The sequence below is a fragment of the Balaenoptera acutorostrata genome, chromosome 2 (assembly GCF_949987535.1).
Source record: "Balaenoptera acutorostrata chromosome 2, mBalAcu1.1, whole genome shotgun sequence".
Taxonomy (NCBI): Eukaryota; Metazoa; Chordata; class Mammalia; order Artiodactyla; family Balaenopteridae; genus Balaenoptera; species Balaenoptera acutorostrata.
In genome coordinates, this window is record NC_080065.1 from 180,669,937 (window position 1) to 180,686,353 (window position 16,417).

At 50.6% G+C, this 16,417-nt stretch overlaps 1 protein-coding gene across 3 annotated transcripts in view; it reads right to left on the bottom strand.

Moving 5' to 3' along the window:
* ARHGEF18 (Rho/Rac guanine nucleotide exchange factor 18) overlaps nt 1-16,417 on the bottom strand; it is a 61,030-nt gene that overhangs the window by 18,108 nt on the left and 26,505 nt on the right. For 2 of the 3 annotated variants that reach the window (XM_057540491.1, XM_057540490.1), the window contains exons 2-8: nt 8,385-8,523; nt 6,716-6,828; nt 6,418-6,558; nt 4,733-4,983; nt 3,862-3,987; nt 2,042-2,159; nt 903-1,151 (exon numbers count right to left, since the gene is read on the bottom strand). In XM_057540491.1, coding sequence (XP_057396474.1) covers nt 903-1,151; nt 2,042-2,159; nt 3,862-3,987; nt 4,733-4,983; nt 6,418-6,558; nt 6,716-6,828; nt 8,385-8,452 — 1,066 coding nt within the window. In that variant the 5' untranslated portion in view covers nt 8,453-8,523. Of the gene's footprint in view, nt 1-902; nt 1,152-2,041; nt 2,160-3,861; nt 3,988-4,732; nt 4,984-6,417; nt 6,559-6,715; nt 6,829-8,384; nt 8,780-16,417 lie in introns of those variants that run through there. The other variant, XM_057540489.1, reaches the window with a different exon arrangement.

Consider the following 16,417-nt stretch of genomic DNA (forward strand, 5'->3'; position numbering starts at 1 on the left):
GGGGAGCTTGTTCAGACACCCCATCCCAATCGGACACCCTCTCCTCACGGAACTCTGTCGCGCTGCAGCCTGCTGGGTTCCTCTAAAGCACTTACTGCGCTTTTCACTGTTTTTGTGTTTACCTCTCTCCTTCTGCCCACCGACTGGAGCCCCACGTGGGCAGGGGCCTCTGCCACCCGCCTTGGTGCCTGGCATGCAGGGGCTGCTCAACTGTAAACTGTACCTTTTGGCTGCTCACCTGCTCGAATTAAGAACAAGCACATCCTGTCGTCTGGCTACCTGCGACGCCCCCCAAAGCTCTTTAAAGAGGCTGATGCCAGTGGACAGGTTAGGATGCTTCTAGAGGCTCATGAAATGGACAGGAAACTCAGGGATGAGCCCCGGGCGCTCTCTGGTCTGGAACCACGCCACGGATCTCGAAAGTAGGGCGTGGAGCTCGCCCCGAACAGCGGGTGGGATGCTGGCGGCCACGGAGGTCCGTGGCCCAGGTGGCATCCTCTACCCCCACTGGGGCCCGTGACTGTTGTTTAGAACCCTGGGGCCTCTGCTAAATCTGGGGTGTCCTGATACCCCAGGTTTCTGTTCAGGAGTCAATGACTCAGTGTGCCCTCTTCACCTGGCGGCCTTCCCTGTGTGCACCACACCATCTCAACCACCGGACACGGAGGGTGATGGCATGACCACCTGGACCACCTCGTTCCTGCTCTACTTCTGTGCTCGACCTGACTCAGCAGGTAACCTCCCTTCAGCTGCAAAGCAGCCAGGCTGCAGTGGCTCTGTGCCAGCTGGTGCCCATCAACCCAAAATAGTGCTCACTCATCCAAGAGGGTACCCAAGTCTCCAAGATGGCATCCACCAACCCAGGATGGCGTCCAGCAGAGGTGACTGGAGCGGGGCGTTACCTTTTAGGCGCCCGGACGTGGTCTTCCAGCACAGGGTGCCCTCCAGGTGGAGCTGCCGCTGCAGCATGTCCTCCTTGCGGAAGGTCAGCCCGTTCTTGAGCCTGCTGGAGGACTTGAGGTCCATCTTGCCCGCGATCTCCCTGAGGCGCTGGCCTTTCTCGCACTCGCTGACCCTGGCGTCCACTTGCGAGATGACGCCTTTGATGAGGCTCAGGGCCTGCGTCAGGTCTCTGTGGTCCTCGGAGTCAGCTGCCACACACAGCAGAGTTAGCGCTTTCCTTGGTCTGCGTCCACGAACGCGATGGAGGCGGACAGGCTACGGGGCCGAGGAGGTGTGTCCCGAGGCCACTGCTCAGAGGACCCTCGAGAATCACTTTCCAACTCGAATTTCCTGAGATGTAAACACTTCTCCAAAGTAAACGTGACAGCCCAGCGTTTGGTTTTCACCGAGACAGAGCTTCTGTCGAATGCAGAAGCTGAGGTGCAAATCAAGCGGCAAAAACAGACCCTGCATAACTCCGCCGGCCATTCCTTGGTAAACTGACGCCCCCTTGCCCTCCAGCTCTCCATGAAAGACTCCCTCCACCTCCGGCCATTACCAAGAGCTGGCTCCCCCCACTCCAAGGGCTCTGCTTTCACGGCAGGGGAACTTCGTGCGTTCTCCCACCACCCAAATACCCTGGAGACAAGGGAGGTGTGGTCAGCACTGCCCGGGCCTCCGGGAACCCCGGCTGGGCTACATGCCCTTCCTCTCTGCCCTCCATGGCATCAGGCACGCGACACGGAGGTCACCTCTGGGCCTGTGTGGGTCACCCGGGGTGACCTTAGCAAGGGCACTACCCGTGTCTTTTCATCCACTCTCCAATACTGACTGAGGGCTGCTCCAGCCCAGACCGTGCGGGGACTCGGGGGGTAACGGCAGGCGAGACCAGGCACCCTGGCTGGAAACCCTAGCACCCAGCACAGTGGATTCTGCAAGGTGGCAGCTCAGTCAGTGACTGCGGAGCCCAGCTGAATCCGGAGAACCAGGGACAGATCGTAGAGTGGATTATCTAACCCACTATTAGAAGAGGGGGTGGGGAGACAGAGACCCTCCTCCCCACCGAGCACCTAAGGGCAAGACAGGAGAGCTACCGTACCTTCCGTGTTCTGAATAATACGCTCCACCAGCACGGGGTACTTGGTTATGCGCTGGGTGACCAGAAGGATACACTCCTGCACGCCGAGCCGCCTCACGATGGAGAAGTTGCCGATTCTCTATGACACGGAGGAAACAAAGCCATGCTGCGTGGGTGTCTAATCCCCCGCCACATCAGTTCATGGTCGGATATTGAGTGATATCCAGTTCATGGTCCCTTTTCGGCTTACGGGGACCTTGTCCTTGCCGCTTTGCAGGTACGTGAAAGCAGGGACTGTCTGCTGCATACAGAAAGGCCACAAAGGCAGAGGCAGCCTCACCTGCTATAAAACGTGGGCCCCTGCAGAACCCGTTAGGAAGAAACCAGCCGGGGGGTGGGGGAGTGAGTGGGGGGTGGTCCTGGGAATCCCCTGGAGAGCTGTCCACGTGCACACGCACACGCGCAGACCCTCGCCCTGCTGATGGCCGCCGGGACCCTCCAGGCACGCTGGGCCGGTGCTCCCCGAACTGGCTCCCTGGCGGAAGCTGGTGCGCGCTTCTGGCTAAGAGCCTAGCAAGTGGTCACCTGACGTCACTTGCTTTTCCCAGCCACGTCACGTGGCCTGCGCGATCTTAGTTCCCCGACCAGGGATTGAATCTGGGCCCGCGGCAGTGAAAGTGCCAAGTCCTAACCACTGGACTCAGGCCCCCAAACGACCCTCTCCTTTTCACGTCTATCCACTGCCAGGATAATGGAGTGAAATTTTCTTAGAATTTTTTTTTTTTGGCCACACCTCGTGGCGTGCAGGATCTTAGCTCCCCGACCAGGGATCGAACCCGTGCCCCCTGCAGTGGAAGCGTGGGGTCTTAACCACTGGACCGCCAGGGAAGTTCCCTGGGGTAAAATTTAACAACCCTGCATCCTTAACTCTAGACCTTTAGTTGTTGGATATCACTTCAGGGTAGAGTCCTTGCGGTACAGGCTGCAGGTGCGGAGCTGTTGCGGGGTGCAGAGGGCCGGGGCTGCCGCAGGGCACATGCTGACGGCGCCCAGCAGCCTTGACCCAGGAGCGCCTCCCAGGATGCGGGGGGCGGGGTCTTGCCCGACCACTGACTCAGCTCCTGGGCCCTGAGCACTTGCACACTGTTGGGCAGAAAGAAGACAGGTGTGGGTCATTCCACGGGCTGCGGGGGATGCATGGGGACCAGACAGGGGAGGAGGTGACGAAAGGACAAAGGCTTAGAGGAAGGCAGGTCTTGCATCTGCCAGAGCATCCGAGGCAGAGCGGGTGGCTCTGGAGGGCCGGTTCCCGGGGCAGGGCGGCCCCTTGCGAGGACACTCATGTCCCCTCAACGGTCTGAGGACCCATGGTCATCCATTGAGGGGCATCTCAGGGGCCACCCTGCTGCGGCAGGAACAAAACCCTAGGCCTGCTTTGCTTTACACCCGGGGATTCTCCAGAGCTTTCACCACTGTGTTCTGAATGAGTTTGTGGTTAAAAATGAGACAGGGGCTTCCCTGGTGGCACAGTGGTTGGGAATCTGCCTGCCAATGCAGGGGACACGGGTTCGAGTCCTGGTCTGGGAAGATCCCACATGCCGCGGAGCAACTAGGCCCGTGAGCCACAACTACTGAGCCTGCGCGTCTGGAGCCTGTGCTCCGCAACAAGAGAGGCCGCGATAATGAGAGGCCCGCGCACCGCAATGAAGAGTGGCCCCCACTTGCCGCAACTAGAGAAAGCCCTCGCACAGAAACGAAGACCCAACACAGCCAAAAATATAAATAAATAAACTTAAAAATAAATAAATAAATACTTTTTTTTTTTTTTTTTTTTTTTTTACCTTGATCAAGTTTTGAAATTTCTTGTTTTGCTGCAGTAGCAACTTGTAGTGACTGACGGCTTCATTGTGGCCGCTACAGAAGACACCGTATTTTTCTTTCATTCTCTCCCCGTTTTCACCTGAAAACTGAAGAGAGCCCGTGGAGGCGTTACTAGAAGGAAACACAAAAACTGCCAGGGAATGTTTTCACCTCCTTCGCCTGACTCTGCTAAAACGCAGATTGACTTGACTTGGGATTTCACTTTCTTGTCTGGCTCGCTGGCACCCAAACAGAGAAATGCTTCAGGACGTGGTGTCTCAGCGCAAGGTACCGAAAGGGAAAAGGAGAAGACGTCTACACGTCACAGGTGCTTGTAAAACATCCCGAAATCCGAGAAGGAAAAATAAATTTAAGTGGAAGAATGTTAGAGAAATTCAAAAGCGAACGACGTCTTCTTCTCATGCATCCTAGTTAGCTGACCTGGGACGCTCCGGGCACTCTGAGGGCAGACGAGGGGCCCTGGGTCCCCTCTGTCAATCTTGGTCTTGGCCCAGAAGTCCACTCAGAAGTCAGCTCAGGGTCAATGGCCCTACCATGGATGGCTCTGGTCCAAAAACCAAACAGCCGTCAAGACCAAAAAAAATAAAAGCCAGCCAACCAAACAAACAAAAGCCCAGAACACCCACTGGATAGTGTCTAGACGAGTGCATTCACCATTTAGGTCTCTGTGTTTCTAGGCTGGTGGAAGGATGCGTGGCTGTTAAGGGGCTGGGACTGCAGTCCTCGGGGGCTGGGGCTCTCAGCAAATGGGGGGCATGTTCTTTCTGCATTGGAAGGAAAGAGACAGGGCAGGGGCTGGTCCAGGCCCTGAGCCGCCCTGGCCGCGCCCACCTGTTGTACCAGGAGGTCCCCGATCTTCTGGACGATGTAGTTGCGGTCACTGCCCTCCTCCAGGGACTCCTGACGGCGCTCCTTCAGCCGAGACAGGAAGTGGCCGTGCACCTCCAGCAGGTCGTCTGCGCCTGGGAAGAGGAGGCTGATGGCCTTGGGGCTGAACTGCAGCTCCTCCCGCAGGGCCCTGGAGTAGACCTTCAGCATGATCTTGAGCGTCCGCACGTGGTGGGCCTCCGTCTGCATCAGCTCTGCAGGAACAGGGACGCGGGACTTAGTGGTGCGGGGCCAACGCCCCGGCTCGGCCCTCCCTTGTCCCGCGACAGGCCAGGCCGGCTTCTCAGGTTTCTGTGAAGCCCTTGCCCTGGTGGTCTGACAGCCCAGGGGCCAGGCTTCCTGTCCTCCCCGGCCCAGCAGTGCTGGGGGGCCCAGCTTAAGGGGGCGGCGAGGGGTGGAAGGACATCAGGAAAGAGAGGACCCGGATGTGCGCTGGGACCTCAAATTCACAGGAGGGGTTCCTGCCTAATGTCAACCGAAGACGTTTCCAGGCTGTTTGAAACAAAGAAGACTGTTCTGACGAACACCCCTCCCAGGGATGTGAAACTTGCATGTCAGAGACCTGCCCCAGACTACAACTGATGGGAAAAGTGGAGCTCCAGGGAGGATTTTAATTCACTCTTAAAGGCAAAGAAAGATTCGATTTTGTGATGGAGTTCCTCTGCCGTTTAAGTCAAGGCCTTGAAGTTGTTAGAGATGAAACAGAAGTCAGTGGCGCTGGCCGGGGCCAGGGTCGCCAGCCACGGGGCTGCAAGGAGTCTGCGCTTGCCCAGCAGTGGAGACAGCGTGGCACAGGGCTGCCCAGAGGGAAGCGATGGACTGCACCACCCCCCCGCCCTCTAGGCAGGACTCCTGGCCGGGCTCAGGCTCTCCTCCCCACCCACACCCCAACCTGCTCCGGCCCTGGCAGGGAGCTCAGTGTGTAAAATGTGGAAGGAAGTGAGTGTCCACTGGTGAGTGGACACCACTGAGCAGTGTTGGGGGCCTGGAGGGACCCACGGGGGGCACCCAGCCCAGGGATGGGCGGTGTCTGGGAGACGTGTTTTCCACGGTGACTGCAACATCCCATCTAAGGACAGCAGCTGCCCATGGCCAGGTTCTCCAACGGCCAGTGGGAAGGGGCGCCCACCCCGGAGCAGCGCTACAGTCACACGCAGAGAGGGACCTGCCTCCAAAACCTCCACCACGCCCGGGCCTGTCTATGGTCACCAGGGATGGCTGGGATGGGCCCAGGCGGTCTTCTCTCTCGGGGTCACCAGCAAGGTAAGGACGAGTCAGGACTGGGCATTCAGCCATTCCTGTCCTCGGGGACTGGTCCTCACAAAGCCCCGTCCGGCCACCTCCTTCCTGGCCCGGAAGGCAGGGCTACCCTGCGGGAGTAGGTGGAGTGGGCCACACAGTCTCAGGGAGGGTCAGCAGTGGAGCCCCGGCTCCCAGATGGAATTAATAAATTAAAAAAAAAAAAAAAAATCAAGAAGAAGAGGGAGGAGGGGGAGGAGGGGGAGAAGAAGGAAGGGGAGGGGGGGAGGGGGAGGGGGAGGGGAGGGGGAGGGGAGGAGAAGGAGAAAAGGAAAAAGAAGAAGGAGGAGGGGGAGGAAGTGAAGGGCTGGCGTGGCAGGCCTCCTTACCATAAAGCACATCCTGCCTTTTCACCACCTCCCTCTTCTGTTTCTTCACATATGTGGGGTCCACGGAGAGGCTCCAGGACTCAGCCTCGAACTCGTGGGCATCTGCTTCGATCTCACGCCTCAGCGAGGCAGTGTAGGGGTCTGAGGGAAGAACAGGAGGCTGCTGCTCAGGGGCCCGGGGCCTGGCAGGCCTGGGGCTGCCCCTGCCCGTGCCGCCTGGACGCCCGGATGCGGGTCCTGGCGCCTCCCAGTGAATGGAGACCACCTGACACCCGAGAAAGAATCGAGGTGACGGTACCTTCTATTAAGATGGGGTCAGCGTTCAAAGATGTGAGTGAAAGAGAGTCATCGGCTGCCTGCTTGAACTTCAGAGACAATGTGTCGGTTTCATCCATCTCTCCTGTGACTGGTCTAGATGGAAATCATAAAACCAGTCATTTAAGAAAACTGCATTAAACACACACAGACACACACACACACACACACACACACACACACACACATTCTACAAAGGCAAATCACGTTGTTACTCAATCTGATTAGATACTATTTGAGAACTTTCTGCCTATCAACATAAGCCTTAACTCACAGATCATTTTGAAAATTAGGAGACTATCTGTCAATGTGACATCAGGTCTTCTTCCATCAAAACTGCCTTTTTTGGGGGGGGAGTACAGTTGATGTACAATATTATATTAGTTACAGGTGTATAACATAGTGATTCACAATTTTTAAAGGTTATACTCCATTTATACTTATTAAAAAACATTGGCGATATTCCCTGTGTTGTATAATACACCCGTGTAGTTTATCTATTTTATTTTTTTAAATAAATTTATTTATTTAATTTATTTATTTTTGGCTGCGTTGAATCTGTTGCTGCATGTGAGCTTTCTCTAGTTGCAGCAAGTGGGGGCTACTCTTCGTTGCAGTGCTCGGGCTTCTCATTGCGGTAGCTTCTCTGTTGCGGAGCACGGGGTCTAGACATGCGGGCTTCAGTAGTTGTGGCATGCCAGCTCAGTAGTTGTGGCTCATGGGCTCTAGAGCGCAGGCTCAGTAGCTGTGGCGCACGGGCTCAGTTGCTCCACGGCATGAGGGATCTTCCTGGACCAGGGCTTGAACCCATGTCCCCTGCACTGGCAGGTGGATTCTTAACCACTGCACCACCAGGGAAGCCCTATCTATTTTACACACAGTAGTCTGTGCCTCTTAATCCCCTGCCCCTATCTTGCCCCTCTCCCCTTCCCTCTCCCCACTGGCAACCACTAGTTTGTTCCCTATATCTGCCATCAAAACTAACTTTAATTTAATGTTCAAGTACATTCTAAGGGTGCATTCATTATATGCTTCCTTTCCTGGCCACCGGAGCCCTCAGGAACCCCTGGAATTCTTTCTGGCCAGAGTAGGCTGGACACAGCCTCATTCCCACTAGAGACTGGAGGGAGAATCCTTTCTAGAGGAAAAAGAAAATCAGCTCCTTTCCCCACCGACTCATCCAAGGATGAGTGACATTTTTTTTTTTTTTTTTACATGAGGTTTTCTACCTGAATGCTGCTGAATGCAATATTATAAGAACCACCTCAAAGTCCTAGGAAAATCGGATTAAGGCATGAATAACAGGACACAAACTTCGCGGCAACCTCAGTGGACTCCCAGCCTCGTCTGGAGGACACAAAGGAGCCCTGTCCAAGGGTCCTTCAAGAGCAGGAAGCAAACTGGATCCAAATGGCCGAGGACCCCCAGAACACATCATTTTGGAAAAGGAGTGAACCTCCAAAGCAGGTGTTAACAGCAATCTCGCCGCTGCAGGTGTTAACAGCAATCTCGCCGCTTGGTGGGGCTCTCCCCAACACTCCTCCCCCACCGAGGGTCTCCTTTCGGAGAGGCTGTCCTCGGGGTCCCTGAGGAAAGCCACCCCTGCTCCCTCCCTTCGTCAGCCCCTGTAGCAGAGGGAGTACCCGACTCACCCAAGTCTTGTCCCCGTTCCCGCCGGGCTGGGTGCTGGCTGTGGACCCCCCTTCTGCGAGACCGTCATGCCGACATTCCTGGCCAGGCCCGGGCTGCCATCGGACAGGAGGGTGGCCCTCGGGTGCTCCTTCAGGGATGCTGCGACGGAGGCAAAGACAGAGCTGGTGCTGAGGAAGTGGGCAGGGTAGCGGAGGTGGCCCGTCCGGAGGCCCCGCTCCGACTGGGGCCGCAGCACGGACAGAATCTTGGAGGTCAGCAGCTCGTTATCCAGAAAGACGTTATCGCTCCACTTCCTGGGAAAAGAGCTGTAGAACAAGAGCTCGGGGCGGCCGCGGAGCGAGCTGGCCCCGTCGCTGCTCTTGGAGTGTGCGTTCCCCATGGTCACGCTGGGGGCACCGAGACCCAGCCAGGCTGTGCCGTTTTTATAGCCCCGGGGGTGATCCTTCTAGAAATGGAAAGCTGCTTCTCTTACTGTATTGGCTGAAGCCTCGGGTATGGAGGGCAGGAAATTGGTCCCCGCTGTGACCATTTAGTGTGGAAATCGCACAGTATTTTCTCCGCAGGTAAAATAAGAACGACACGACTACTCCTCCACCCCATACCCCTCCGTCTTGGTAGGGGGTCAAAAGCAAAGAGCAGCTTACATCCACCGCAAAGAGTCTTAAGATCACGGATTGGGAGCTTGTGCCGACATCACACACATCTCAGATTGTAATTAATCTGAGACCGGCTGTCAGGATGATTCTGAGATGCGGAGACCATGGGGGTCTCTGGTGTTTGGCTGCACGCGCCACTGTTCGTAATTGCTCTAATAGAATTTGACTCCCAAGGTTGATGAGAGGCCCCGATCCTATATTATAAGGTGATCGTAAACCAACCTAACACACAACAGGGGTCCCGAAGGGTTGTCTGCCCTCATCTGCTAGTTAAGAGTTGGGATATTACTGTCGATGCCAACTACCTCCAATAGATCATATACTTGAATATGTTCTTCCCATATGTTCTATGTTAATTCATTCGATCCTCTCAATAAGTATCAAGGTATGCAATCTTATCTTCACCTTGATAAATAAGGACAGTGAGAATTAAGAAGATGTGTATAATGTCCAGTGCCACTTATATTTGATAAATGAAAGCCCATGACATCACTCACAGGACTACCTGATTCAAATCTGCAATTTTTTTCATACTCGGTACTAGCAAGAATTTGTATGTTCTATTAAGGTCATAATCTAGAGACAAGTATTGATCTATTATAATTATACTTGAAGTACATGATTGTACTGGACTTTAGACACATACACCCAAACACACATAACAAAAACAAAAACAAACAACAACAAAAACAGAAATCTAGCATCAGATTGGATATTGAATAGAAAGGATGTTGAACACAAGTAAGAGACAAAGAGTCAAATTATTTAAAAAAATAATGTGATATTAGAATAAGTGTTTAAAGAATGTGAATGTAATTTTTACCTTTTTTAATTAAAAAATATGTATTGAAAAGAAAAAAAAGAGTTGGAATGTTCAGATGTATTGTACCCACTGATCCTTCCCCATCGATGGAAAGATGCAGCTCTTGGAAAGCCAGGCTGTCATTAATGAGGCTGGTTTTTTTTTTCCTCCTCCTATTTGACAAGTCGACCATTTAAGTCAAGCCTAGTTGCGACCGGCCGCTTGGCTAATTTATTTATTCTCAGGGTGAAAGCCACATTTGAAAGCTTTGCTCTAAGACAAACAGCAGCCTTGAAAAGAAATCTGGGGACTTCCCTGGTGGCCCAGTGGTTAAGACTCCGTGCTCCCAATGCAAGGGACACGGGTTCCATCCCTGGTCAGGGAACTATGATCCCGCATGCTGAGCAGCATGGCCAAAAAAAAAAAAAAAAAAAGAAAAAGAAAAAAAGAAGAAATCTGTCCAGTGGCCTTCCTGACCCGGCTCCTGGGTCCCCAATGCACCCACCCACCAGTTTCTCTGTGTCACACAAAGAAAGTAGTTGGGACTCTGGTTCTGAGCAGCACGGAGACTACGTGATGCCATTTGGTCAGTGACCTCAAACATCCTGACGTCGTGATCATAAATAGCTAACAATGGCTATTATCATAGTAGACAAAGGTGACAAGGCTGTCGCTCACATACCAACACCCGTTTGCAATGGTGAAAATCATAAATCGAGGCCTCCACGGTCCACGGCAGGCACTTCCCGGTATTTCTACGCCCAGTGAACTCCACCCAGGCAATTATGATCTGGATGTACCAATATGGGACAAATGCTAAAATGAAGACTTTGCCCGGCATCCTGGTGCGGCTGACAGATTGCTCCTGTGATCCGAGGTCCTGCCTGAAGTCGGATGGATTCTGCTTTAATCAAACAGCCCACGGGAGGAAAAGTCACCCTAAACACCCTCTAAGAATCCCTGGTTCCAGAGAATTTTTAGAAAATGATCGGTAATGCTAAATCTACGATAAATGGAGTTCGATCTTCCTTGGATGATTAAGAAGACACTTGGAGGTTTTCATGTCTTGGGGGTCATGATTAGGGGCCCCAGGTACCACTGGACTCAAAAGGGTACAAGGGGTAGAATTCCAGCTAAAAGAATGATGAACTGGCCCCCTAAACGTATGATATAATTTACATATTCTGATCATTGGCTGTCTCCCCAGTAGAATGGAGGACAGTGCCTCCCACAAAGCAGGTGCCAAGAAATCACTGTTTCACGGGGTTTTATTTAGCCATAAAAAGGAATGGAATTCTGACACTTGCTACAACGTGGACGAAACGTGAGCACACGGTGCTCAGTGAAATAAGTCAGACACAAAAACGACAAATACCCTCGGATTCCACTTCTAGGAGGTCCCAACAGGAGTCAGGTTCACAGAGAGAAAAATTAGAATGGGGGGTTCCCAGGGGCTGAGGAAGGGGAATGGGGAGTTTTGTTTAACACGGACAGAGTATCAATTGGGGAAAATGAGGAGAGTTTTGAAGATGGATGGTGGTAGTTGTTGCCCAAAACTGTGAATGTACTTAATGCCACTGGACTGTACTCTGGTTAAACTGGTCACTTTTATGTTTATGTATATTTTGCCACCGTTTTTTAAAAAAGAAATCATTGTTTATTTAGGGTGATGGAATAGTTCTGCCTCTTGACTGTGGTATTGGTTACTCACATCTACACCTGGAAAACATTTCATAGATACATACACTCCCCTTTCCTTCACAAGAGTGCAGGTAACAACTAGCAAAACCCAAATAGGGTCTGTCCCTGAGTTGATAACATTGTATCAGTCTTGGTTTTGCCACTGGACTATGGTTATGTGAGATGTCACGAGTGGGGGATGCCTGGTGGAGGGTACACAGGAAGTCTATTTTTACAACTTCTTGTAAGTCTTGAACTACTCCAGAATAAAAAGTTACAGTCAATTCTTGTTATTCGCGGTAGTGACTGAATTCGCTAATACGGAACCACGGCTCCTAGGGGAGCTTCTGGCTGCACTTTTGCCAACCGGTCATCCTGTAACCTTGTTTTATGTGTGTTTCTATTGAAAAACGCATCATTTAACATACACTGTTGACTCATTAACATTGAACTTGTGTCTGAACGAAGCTGGTCTAACAGATTTTCTCTGTAAGGCCCACTGTGGCCTTCTTGTGCTTAAGACCACTAGACAGCACTTCAGCGCTATGCTTGGGGGCCCCTTTGCCAAATCACCAACAAAAAGCTCCCCCCCACCAAAAAAAAGGGCAAAACGTGTGGCACCAAATACACTGCAAAAAGGACACGTGTTTGCAGTATGAACTGAAGCAAGAATGCAGGGCACGGCCTGTTCAACCTCAGCTGGGAACGTGCGCCTTAGTGACTCACATTTTTCACCGCAAGTGTCTCTGCACGTGACTGTGAAAACACCCCACAAGTACTGATTGGAGGGTTACAAATACATTTTAGCCAGTAGGTGAATTTGCAAAGACAGAATCCTGCATCCATACAATGCCATAGCATTCATCTAAAGAAGAAATGAGATGCTGAAACATGCTCCGATGTGGATGGACCCGGGAAATATCCTGCTGAGTGAAAGTGGTCAGGCACACAAGACCACGCAGTGTAGGATTCCATCTATAGGAAACATGCGGAATACGTAAATCCACAATGACGGAAAGTAGATCAATAGGTAGGTGCCTAGGACTTGGGGAGATTGGAGGGTGACAGCTAATGGGTATGGGGTTCCTCTTGGGGGTTCTAAAATTGATTGCGGAAAAAAAAAGGGGGGAGTTCCCTGGTGGTCCAGTGGGGGCCTGGGTGCGACCCCTGGTTGGGGAACTAAGATCCCCCAAGCTGTGCAGCATGGCCAGAAATAAAATAAAATAAAACAAAATAAAATAAATTGATTGCGGTGACTCTGAATACACTAAAAGCCACTGCACCGTACACTGAAATGGGTGCACTGTGTGATATGTGGATTATACCTCAGTTAAAGCTGTTCAGCGGATAAACTCCTGTGAAGAAGGGTCACCTTTCTGCAGGAGAACAAGCCCAGTGATTTGTAGGTTTCACACCCAGTATGACTTAGTCATGCTGCCCCTGGCTCTGAGACAGACAGGAATCTGTATTTATCCCGCCCTCGTGTTTTCCTAAACCAGACAGCCATGGTGGGGCAGACAGGGGGTGGTGGGTCGCTGGGATCTGGGCTGTGCTGTCTGCACAGCCACCGAACCCGATTCGGAGCTTAATTAGCACCGTCTGCCCACCGCTGAGAGGTGCCATCGATCGGCGTGCTCCTGGCCCGCTGCACAACCGGTCCGCCACAGAGGGGACCCAGGCGAGAGCCAGGAATGACAACGAGAAGTGAACGGTGAAAATGGAACAAGTTCTTGGCTTGGAGGAAAAAACACACCCGTTCTCAGCCACAAACAGACAGCAGCCTCTTCTCATGTTTTTTTTTTTTTTTTTAAAACCTGTTTTGCCTCGGTTTCTTGAAGAGTGGTCTCTGTGAGCAAATCAGACGACTAAGCTGGTGTGACAGCTACGATGATCCCACTCTGGGATTTTACTTGGACAACAGACCCCACGCCACAAAGTTCAGGTTAATAGGGGCTAATTTCCAGCGTACTTAGGCTCCCGAGTGACCTGCAGTCTATAAATCCTCTGATACACAAGCACAACCCCATCAGCCCTTGGGGGAATGTAAGGACCCACGAGGGAAGTCCTTGAACAAGACTTGATAGTTAAGAACTTGTTGAAAGTCATTTTTCAAGGAAACTCATTATGACATATCAAGTGACCATCTTAATTGGGCTTAAACTGTCCTTTATAATCTAGAAGCATACTGGTTTCTAGAAACACCAACTTCCAAGCAAGAATTTTATATTCTAACCAACAAGGACCTACTGTATAGCACAAGGAACTATACTCAATATCTTATAATAACCAGTAGTGGAAAAAAATCTGAAAAAGAATATATAGATATATATACGTATAACTGAATCACTTTGCTGTCCACCTGAAACTAACACAACACTGTCAATCAACTATACTTCAATTAAAAAAAAAAAGAATTCTATATTCTAAATGGCAGATTCCTCCTGCTGCTCGATGGGAAAGTAACTGGAAACATCTTTGGGAGGGAGCTGGGCCCGGGCACAGAGGTCCCTGCAGTTTTCTGCAAAAGGTCACACAGGGGACTTCCTGTGCTCCCAATGCAGCCAGCCTGGGTTCGATCCCTGGTTGGGGAACTAGATCCCGCATGCCGCAACTAAAGAGCCCGCATGCCACAACTAAGAAGCCCGCATGCCGCAACTAAGACCCGGAGCAGCCAAAATAAACAAACAAATAAGTAAATAAATATTAAAAACAAAAAAACAAAAAAACCACCAGCCGCCTGGCAGTTTCAAAGGCTTGGCTTCGAAACAGCTGCCCCTTTTCTCATATTTGGCGAGGTCCTAGGCCCCCCTCCCTGCCCCCATTCTTTGTGTCTTCGAAGACTTTTCTCTCAGGCTGCGAGTGCCACCTGTCTCTGGAGAGTTCTAGCAAGCACGGGCTGCGCGCGAGTGTTCGAGAGACAATTAAGAGAATCTGATACCAAATGAAGTTTTCAGTTCACAGTTCCCGGCTTGGCAGCCACCTGGGACTAGACTAAATCAATGCCGAGACAACTCATTGATTTCTCTGCCCTGCTTCAGCTGGATGTTACAAAAGCAAGACAGCATAAAAAAGAAAAAAAAAAACAAAAATACAGGAGGGGGAAAAAAACCCCCCCAAACCCCAAACCTTAGCCTCATGCCTCAGAGGACAAAGAGAGAAAAAAATAAATAAATAAAAGGCATATTGGGGCTTAGAAGTGTGAGCCAGAAAGAATACTCTTTGTGAACCTGAAATTAAAAAAATACACAAGCCCCCCCCCACTCCCAAATTACGTCAAACCCAGCAAACACCACTTAAAAAAGAATTGTGGGATCTTCTTGAATGCGTGTGCAGAAGACTTAAAAATCACAAAACAGTATTAAAGTAGAAATAACTTGTACTGCTACCACCCACAGTTAATTGCTTCTGGAATGAAGATTTATAAGTTGACAATTAATGTTTAATAATGAGTGATCTAGAGATCTGTGTTGAAAAATCCCTCACGTATAGCAAAAGGATAATATGGTAGCAAATATATATTTTTGGCGTAAATATCATGCAGGACATGTGGGTTATACCATCAAGCGATATGCTTGCAAATCACTATTCTACAAAATAGTTTGTATTATTCTATGGATAATTCCGGAAGTTAACGCAGAAAGGACCAATGGCCATGTCTGTGGGCATAAAAATGAACCTCAACCTAAACTTCATGCTTTTCACAAACAAGAACTCAAAATGCACCACAGATTTAAACAGAAAATGTAGAACTATAAGACTTTTCAGAGCTAACATAGGAGAAAAGCTTCAGGAACTGGGGCTTGGATGGGTGAAAGAGTTCTTTGCTATGACACCAGAAGCCTGATCCACAAAAGAAAAATATATCTTTAAATCGACTTCGTCATAATTAAAAACATTTGCTCGTGGAAGATCTGTTAAAAGGATGAAAAGACAGGCTACAGAGTGGGAGGAAATATTTTGCAAACTGCCTATCTGACGAAGGACTAGCATTTGGAATATATGACGCGCTCTCAAAATCCAACAGTAAAAATACAAACAACCCATTCAGAAAATGAGCATAAGAGGTGAAGACTACATTTCACTGAAGAAGATATACAGATGGCAAAAAAGCACGTGAAATCATGTTCAACATCATTTAGCCATCAGAGAAATGCAAAACCACCGTGAGCCGTCACTACCAGAACGGCTAAAATAAAAAACGGTGAAGATGCTGAATGCTGGTGAGGATGTGGAGAAACTGGATCACTCATACATTGCTGGCGGGAATGTAAAAGGGTGCAGCCGCTCTGGAAAACAGTTGGGTGGTTTGTAAAGAAAACTAAACAATTGCATTCTTCTGTATTTATCTCAGAGAAATGCAAAACTCAGGTCCAGACAGAAACCTTTACATGACTGTTCGGAGCTGCTTTGAGGCCAAAACAGGAAACAACACAGATGTCCTTCACTGAGTAAATGGTCAGACAAACTGCGGTCCACCCATGCCACGGAATACTGCTCCTCAAGGAAAAGGAACTCTTGATAACACACAACAACCTGGGTGGATCTCACGGGCATTATACTGAGATAAAAGCCAATCTCAAAAGGTCACCATATGATTCCATTTATGTAACATTCCTTTTTTTTTTTGGTTGCACCGAGCGGCTTGTGGGATCTTAGTTCCCCAACCAGGGATCAAATCCAGGCCCCCAGCAGGGGAAGTGCGGAGTCCTAACCATTGGGCCACCAGGGAATTCCCTATGTAGCATTCTTGAAACGACAAAATTATAGAGATAGAAAAAAGATTTGTGGTTGCTGGAGTTATCTGTGGGGGGCGGGGCGGGGCGGGGCAGGCGCTTGAAGAGTGGGTGAGAATATAACGCAGAAGTTCAAGGGCAATCTGTGGTGGTGGAACAGT